This window comes from Accipiter gentilis, chromosome 19 (genome assembly GCF_929443795.1).
Source record: "Accipiter gentilis chromosome 19, bAccGen1.1, whole genome shotgun sequence".
Classification (NCBI taxonomy): Eukaryota; Metazoa; Chordata; class Aves; order Accipitriformes; family Accipitridae; genus Astur; species Astur gentilis.
In genome coordinates, this window is record NC_064898.1 from 11,526,637 (window position 1) to 11,535,338 (window position 8,702).

Below are 8,702 nucleotides of genomic sequence, written 5' to 3' on the forward strand. Positions count from 1 at the left end.
ACTAATAAGACCTCCAAAGTGTAATCCTTGCACAGACAACATCCAAATAAGCTTCTGACAACACAGAATAAAGACAGCTTCTATTTTCCAGCCCTTGCAACAAATATATGTATCTGTAGAGCTAAAACTATTGGAAATGGTCAGTGTTAGCAAGAAACTCCTCAAAAAGCAAATTCCTAATACTTACACAATAATTACTTAACCTTGCCCCCCCCATCACACCTTTCTTCTAGACTTCCTTAACATGGAAAGCCAAAGCTAACTGTCATTAGTGCAGGCTGAGAAGTACTTTTAGTTCTGTTAAAAAAAAAAAAAAAATCAGTTCTCTTTAGCACCTCATTTTGAATATATAACTTGATTTCCCAAAAGACCAATTAAGGAATAAACTGTGATTTTTGTAAATTGTGTGCAGAAGGATATTTCAGAAAAAAAACCCCAACAAACCAAACCAGACAAGCATTCTTATAGTGTCTCTTTGTTCCACCTCTTATTTTTACTAAAAGCTCCTGGTTTAAGTTTTTTGCTTTCATAATTGTTAATTTATCCCTCATTTTAAACATATCTATTCTCCACAAGTTCATTTTTACTGTTCTACATTTTGCTGTCAGTTTCTATTTTAATCCAAATGGGTTTATGTTTTCCTATTAAAAAAGAATCATAAAGGATTAAGAATGTTTCTTTCTAAAAAGTCTATTTCCTCTCAAAGAGGAAATCCAATCACAGTATCAGGTTTTCGTTTCACAGTTTATCAAGCATTGGTGCTTAATCAATTACTAGAACGTGCAAGTGGTTTTACAAATGTGATGTAATTCCAGGTTAAAACAGGTTAGAAATGTGACTAAATAAAGCACAATAATGAAACTGCTATATAATATGTATTCTTTAACAGTAAGCTTAAGATGGCTGTTTCTTTCCATTTTAAACTAGAACAGGAAAAAAGAAATTATTCCCCGTTTACTCAGTGCAAGGGCATATGACCACTATGATTCATTAGTTCAACAATGATATTATTTAGCTGTTTTAGCACTATTTTGCATCTAAAAATGATGTGTTTTCATATTTATAAATTCTGACTTCCTTAATCATTAGAAGTAACGTTTAACCTAAATCCTTTGTTAATTTCTTCATCCCAAACAGTGCATCTACATATCCATAGCTGGACCATTAGCTAATAATTTGGCACTTATCTCTTGTAGTAAAAGATTAGATACTGATTGCTGCTATGAGATTTACTGAAATACAACAATAAAAACAAAAAAAACAATTAAAATTTTGCTTAACGTAAAGTTAAGGCACCATAAGGACAAAGGCACTCCAAAGAACGATCTGTTTTGGCATTTCTTTCTAGGTCAAGAATTTCTCATTGCAAAAGCTGAAAAGCAGCAATTAAAAAACGCATTACAAGTTCAAAAACTTGAACATGGCTGCTAGATAAAAGACATGCCAAATATCCTAACTACAATGTTGGTGTGCCTAACTCAATTTAGTTTATGACTACCAAAAGAAATGGCACAAAGTTTATAAATGGCTGGCGAGAGAGCGCTTTTCTCCACTAGCTAGACTGAAGTATGGTATTTAGCTTCTTTGTGTGGGACTTTGATACTTTGATTCACGTGTGACATACCTCCGATTTGACGATCTCTATCATTTCTTGTATTATCTCACCTCCATGACCAAATAATGAGAATAGAAAGAGAAAAATAAGTTATGTTTATATGTTTTTTGCCTGAGAGAAAAACAGTTTCAAACAAACAGGTGTTTGCACACAATAGCCTACTTTCTTTAAAAAGCATTTCAGGAAGTATTTTTATATCAAATTAATTTTCTGTAAAATTCACATGCAGAAAAGTTTACCCTGTTGTGTCTTTTAATAAGCAAACCTAGCATAAAACCAGAAGATTAATGAGAAAAGCTAATTTTACTGCATGTCAAATATTTAATTCTGGAATTACATTGAGATTGCAGAAGCCTAGATGAAAGTAACTATAATGCAATAGGTAAGAAAGATTGCAGGCTGATTATGAAAGATCAGGAATGAACTGTTAATTTATTTACCTTTGTAATTCCATCTAAGCTAAAAAATTGCATTACTGAAAAGAAAAATCACTTGCAAAGCAGGAAGGCTCTTGAACCTAAGATTTAAACTTTTTCAAATACTCAAAGCAATCTTTATTAAGCTGTAATTATTTCCTAAGTCTCTGAAAATGTTCTACTTTACAGAGTTTAAGTGACTGGTAAATCAACATCCCACACACCACTTAAACCAAGTTGACACTTGTTGCAAAATTTCTTGTCCAGAAGTTAAAATCAAATACATTATCACAAGCTGAGTTTTTCCAGAGGAGTTAATAGTACTGTGAGAATCCTTCTCACTTCTTTTGTGAAAGGGTTAAAATAATTTCATATGCATTACATCTCTTGCCAAATAATGTCCACAATTACGTCCATTAACAAATTTACAGTACAGAGTGCATCTTCCCAAATGACTTGAGTTCATCTTAAACTGATCTAAAGAGAAGAAAAAATCATTGATCTCAGTGATTCTTCAAAACCAAGTAAATTGAAAGCCTGATTTAAATGTACAACAATAACCCGCCGGATAACGAAAAGGCAACAACACACCATACCTAAAGAGGACATCTTCCTTTTCTACCATCACTACATTATTTAGTTCAACATCTGAATAGAAGAAAAAAGGTGATAAACCATTGCATACCTGTGGAACTTCTGTAGAGCTGTCTCTATTTGCACTGTTAAGAATAGCTTCTTGTATGGCCTGCCTTCACATTCAAAGAAGGCTATGTCTTGAAGTAGTTTCATTTTTCAGACTTTAATAATGCAGCAAAAGTAATATGGAAAGAGGCAGGATCTTATTGCTCATAAGTAAAACAAAAATAGATAGCACAGATTAACAAGCGACATAAAAAGTTCATGTGCACCACATCTCCTTGTTACATGCTAGCACACAATTTAATAGCATATTTCTCACAACTTTCAGCTGCATGATACTCTCTTGTATATTTGCTCTGCATATTTTGTTCACTGGTTGAACAATAAAGGAATATAAGAACTAGACTATTGGAGACCTCAATCAAGATTCTGTTGGGTAACATCACAAGATGAAGTACTTCATATTTAAACAAGCATTTGGGAAAAACCCCAAACAAACCAACCTACTGTAATGTACTTTGTACATAGGGAACTCTTTGTCCTTGTAGCTATTTCAGAGAAAGATTTATAGTGGATTCACTCTCAGAAATATAATGTACTTCGCAACCACAGAGCAAGAGCACCACTCAGTGGAACTATCAGATAAAACAATACTGATAAAGCTGAAGTTATATATTCATAGTACAGCAGTAAAAACAGCTCTAGGCAATTCTGCTAAGACAAAAATACTTCTCAGAAAAATTTTAGGTGAAAAGACTGCTAGCTTTAGTTCATATTACAGAGACTCTAATTTAAAATTCTATCCTTAATATTGCTTATTTGCTAGCTCACTTTCCTACATACAATCACTAAGTCTTTGTTAATACCATATTTCTTTTCCAAAAATACAAATTATAATTCCAAAAAGGAAGACATATGGCCATAAATAAAACCTCTTCAAAATTTGGAACATGTTATTTTTTTTTATTTAATTCACAAATATTTATGTAAAGTTACATAATGTGGAAAACAATTGCACAAGCAGGTGCTAACACGACTGTTATTTCTTATGCATAATGACAAGAATTGAAGTTCCTTTCTCTCTTTATCAAAAGATAGAAAAGATGCATACAAGCTGCTGACAGCTAAATTACTTCAGGACAGACTATGCTAGCTGCGGAACTTCAGATATTGGAAAGGAAAGCTGGAAATTTTGTAATGATGCATTTTGTACTCCTCTGTATACACTGTGAAGCTTGCCACCATGGATTCAGATTGTGGATACAGTGAATTGCCCTAATAGCCCCCTTTTCTGTTCATATATACCTAGATCTCTGATGAAAGAGGGAGAGGTGGATGAAGTAGCCATGGATAAAGGTGGATAAAGGACCCATGTTCGGGAATCCTAGCAGGCTGCATCTGTCACTAGCTTGTTTCAGATTGGTCATCTGGATATATAGGTTTTCATTATCACTTTATTACAAAAGCATCGATTTAATTCCATCATTTAGTCTTTGGAATCACAAGCATCTCCAGAATAACCATTATTTTTCTCTCTATGGGTAAAAAAACTGAAGCCTGTTTGTGTCAGATCTCAAAGCATTACTTAATCTCACCAGCTCATACTCACAAATTAAATCCACACAGCTGCTGAATGCAGCTGCCCAAGGGGATGTGGCAACATTTGCTTTATGGTAAGAGGTCATGACTGCTGCCATCAATAATTCTAGGACATGTTGGCAGGAGCCTCTCTTGCTACTGAAAACGTCAAGAACCGACTGCTGTATCTAAACCCTCTTTTTAGTTAACTAAAAATTGAGTTTGGTTTCACCGCTTTTCCTGCTTTTCTGCTGAGATTAAACTCTTTCCCTGACACCAAATCCTACTTTGAACTTCAGCTTCCTGTTGTTATTTAGAAACCCTAGGACAGACAATCAAAAAGCTACATGACAGAAGCAGAACAGCAACCAAAACATCATCAGTGGGATGAACTCAAGATAATTTTTTCCTAAATTTAGCCTGCTAAAGTTGACATAACTAAGAGTAAGTGACAATATATACTGACAGCCTAACTTTGATTCTACACCTCTTACAACAACAGTGACTAGGGACACTGAATAAAGAATACACTCAGACACAAGGTAAAAGAACCTTGATTTGTTCTGGTGCTGCCTGCACAACGAGCAACAGATCAATGACATTGGGTTATCCACTATTTCAGTGATTTAACAGGAGGGAAATGAGAAAGAAATAGTGAATAAAAAAGTAAAAAATGCAAGAGAAAGGAAGCAGTAGAGATGAGATTTTATTTTTTTTTTTTAAAATAAGCCAGCTAATATTGAAGTTAAAAGATTTTTTTTCTATTAACCAGAAAAGAACTAAGAATATATTTCCTTACAAAGTTGAACATACTGTATTCCAAAATGGAGAAGTAACACACAGGTTTCTAAACCTAAATGTAAAAATAAACCTCTACTCTTAACAATTGTTTCCTGCATTCAGAAGGAGAGTTTAACACATTTCATAAGACTTGTCAGCTGGACATTGGCAATGTGCCTTTAAAATGCCAGCTGCAATTCCAGTTGCATAAAATGCCAGCAGAGAATGCAAGATATCCCTGCCTCCATATATAGCACATATAAACAACTTTCAATTTTTCATCTCCCAAGAAAAGCTTAACACACAAACATTTGAACATTTATGTTTTCACTAGCTAGCTGCTGAAACAGGAAAGCTTTTTAAAATGAGTGACTTTGGAGTCTTGCAGTAAGGCCTGTGGCAAGTCCAGCCAAAGTGTTTCCAAGGGTACTGGGTCTGGGTGTTAATTTTTTCGTAGCAGCCTGTATGGTACTGTGTTTTAGATCTATGCCTAAAACAGTGTTGATAACACACTAGTATCAGCAGTGTTTACACAACGTCAAGGCCTTCTCTGTCACTCTGCCCCTGCAGCAAATAGGCTGAGGGTGTGCAATACATTTGGAGGAGACACAGCTGGGACATCACTTTGTTTTGCCTGGGAGAGCTATGATAAAAGCACCAGCCTCGAGCTTAATCTGGTATTTGGGCCCTGCATGACTACAGTCCCTTCGGGGGCGCACCTGTTCCAGTGCAGCTTTACCCACTGGCCACAGTTCCTATCACAAAATATACAACTGCTCTGGTGTGGGATCCTCCACCGGCTACAGTGTGACCTCACATGCTGACCACCATCTTTAGAGTGAGGGTCTACAATAGACCAAAGTGAGTCACAGAGGAGAACTCTACTTTGGATTGCAGTAAAGCTTCTGCGCATCTTAGCTAAACATACCAATCCAAAAACGTACACTTGCAGTAATCATTAAAAAGGTGTAAAGCTATCAGAGAAAGTTATCCAGTCAGGATTTATTTGAATCTTTACCTTACCACACAAATTATTTCACAGCATAATATGCTGGGCATATTGGAGATTGTGAAGAGAGAACTTCTAAGAGCACAGCTATTACTATCATATCTGGTTAAACATTTGAGGAAGATTCTCAAAAACTAGAATTCCAGTAAATCATAAACCCCAGTATGTTTCTCCTTTAACCCAGTCATGCATTAACAAACATTTGTGAACTAAACGATCTCAGTAAAACTGTATTTAAAAAATACACTTCACTACAATTCTAATTTAAAATTTGGATCCTGAAGTTCACTAATATAGTCTGGCTAGAGCAACATTTCATACAAATAAATAGGCCAACAACTAATCTTTGTGAAGTTTAGTCTTTTACCAGGGGCACCTCAAATGTTCCCTCCTCATGATCCCCTCTCACTGAGGACTGCACACTCACAGTGAATCTCGGATGCCCATTTGCTACAATACCGGGCCTGGTGCTGACACATATCATGTCCATGTTTGTGGGGCAATAAAGTAATACTCGTGGTCTATAAAGTTCTCATGGGGATGGATCCCACTGTCCCTAGCTGGAAAGTTGTCCCTGCTTCTAGCTAACAGACAGCAAACCTGTAATTAAAATATCTGCAGATGCCGGTCCTGCCAATGTCATAGCAGGATTCATGACCTTATTTTTCCAGGGTTCTGCTTTTCTAAACTGGAAATATATCCATACCTGGCATAACAGAAAACCCGAAATAAACAATGAGGAGTGCATTTAACAATAAAAATAGCAAATACACAATACATTCACATACTCTCTTCTAATTACACTGAATTTCTAGGACACAGATTGGTTCTTTGGGAAACATTAATATGTTAAGCACTTAAACACTACAGAATCTGCTTTGGTCACCATAATGCATTACCTGGTAAATTAGTCTTCATAATATCAATGCCAACTTGAAGCTCAGGCTCAGCTGCAAGAACTGCATAATCTCCTTGATGAGAGATGTTGAAGTTGTAATTCGAATAGATACTGAATACGTTATTTGCCAGGAAAGGTTTTCCTTTTGACGTCCTTTGCAAGTTTATTTCATTCCAAGGTATGCACAACTTTTCTGCAATTAATTTCCGCATCAGCAGGCGTCCAGCCTGTGAAATAAAATGGAAGTGATTAATACAGAACTATTATGCTATGTGCAAAATATCTGTGGTTGCTAGAAAACAACCTACCTAAAAAAATGTGGCTTTATTATTGCTGATACAAAGTTAAGAGTGTATTTTAGCCAAATCAGTTAGATTTCTCCCTTTTATAAAAGCCTGTGTCAAGTAAATTTAACCAAAATAGTTTACCAGACCCAAGTACAGAATGCATTTGTTATCACTATTAGCAGAGAGACAATACAGGACCCAATAAAAAGCAGTCCCAGTCTAGAAGAACCACATAAAATAGTTCCTTCTCTACCTTATTTACTTAGGATACTTTATTGCACAGATCAATACTTTTTATCCCACACTGTACATTCAAAGTGTCTCAGCAGCCTTCCTTTCAGACCATTCATTCAGTGACTCAGGTGCTAAATACCACACAGCTAAGAATTACGACTAACTACTTATAGGCTAGTTAGCAAAAGTCTGTATTACTACCACATTGTTACATAAGATTTAAAACCTGAATTATGTAACCAGTTTTATTTCCTTACACATTACACTACTGTCTTCACGTATAGCCTCCTAGAGTACGTTGATTTTATCTCTTAACATCATGACATAAAACTTGTGAAGTCTTTCGGAGTAACTACTAAGAGCAGACTGCAAACATCCCTTTTTCCTCCGAAGTGAAGACGTAAGCAGAGCTGGCAATTAACGCTTTGTAATGCGTTTACTTCCCTGTCACGCCCTCGCAGGGCGTATTTTCCTACGAGAAGTGAGAAAATTGGGCAATACTGAGTCAGCAGAGAGACAATCGCGTCCCCAGGGGAAAGCGCCGGTCCCGGGACCGCGAGTGGTGCCGGGGGACGGGGGGGGGATCCTCAGTGCAGCAGCCTCCGCCCGCGCCCCGAGGGGCCTTCGGCAGCCTCCGCCACGGCCCCGCCGAGGGGCAGGGCCCCGTCAGCGACGCCCGCAGCAGCGGGAGAGAGAGCAACGAGACAGAGGGCTCGGGCGAGGCGGTCCTGTGAGTCCCGCCGGCAGACTACGGCCGCCCGCCGCCGTGCCTCCCGCCCCCCCACCAGCATGTACCAAGGCGGCTTTGGCATCGCGGGCAAAGACAAACTGGCCGACGCGGTCCTTCTCCTCGGGCTGCACCAGCCGCGCCGCCAGCAGCCACTCCTGGCGGCTGGGACGCCAGGCGGCGCAAGGGAAGGCCCAGCGCACGCTGCCCATAGCCCCCCGACGGCGGCGGGACCCTCGCCTCGCCCCTCCGCCGCCGCTCCCGTACGGCACAACGTGCGCATGCGCCTATCCTTGGGCGGGAGGGCCCCGCCGTCGAGGAACGGCAGCCAATCAGACATCAAAGTGCCTTGTGAGTGACAGGGGAATGCGCCAGGTATCGACTTATCAGGGGAAAGGCGGTGCCTGCGGCTGAACTGCACCCATGGTATCGTCAGCGAGCACAGAGAGGAACCCGCTCGGGAGGATGGGTGGGCTTTCGTCTGGATTGACGGCTGCGGGAACCATTCCAAGTAGAAGA

General features: G+C 38.7%; 1 protein-coding gene across 3 annotated transcripts in view; it reads right to left on the bottom strand.

Moving 5' to 3' along the window:
* Positions 1-8,606, bottom strand: part of AASDHPPT (aminoadipate-semialdehyde dehydrogenase-phosphopantetheinyl transferase) — a 40,655-nt gene extending 32,049 nt beyond the window's left edge. Inside the window, exons 1-2 of one of the 3 annotated variants that reach the window (XR_007508858.1) lie at positions 8,252-8,551; positions 6,937-7,162 (exon numbers count right to left, since the gene is read on the bottom strand). Coding sequence is in view for 2 of the 3 variants with exons in the window: in XM_049823400.1 (XP_049679357.1) it covers positions 6,937-7,162; positions 8,252-8,395 (370 nt within the window). In the remaining variant the exon portion in view is untranslated. The other 2 variants (XM_049823401.1, XM_049823400.1) reach the window with 2 other exon arrangements.
* Between the last annotated feature and the right edge of the window lie 96 nt (positions 8,607-8,702).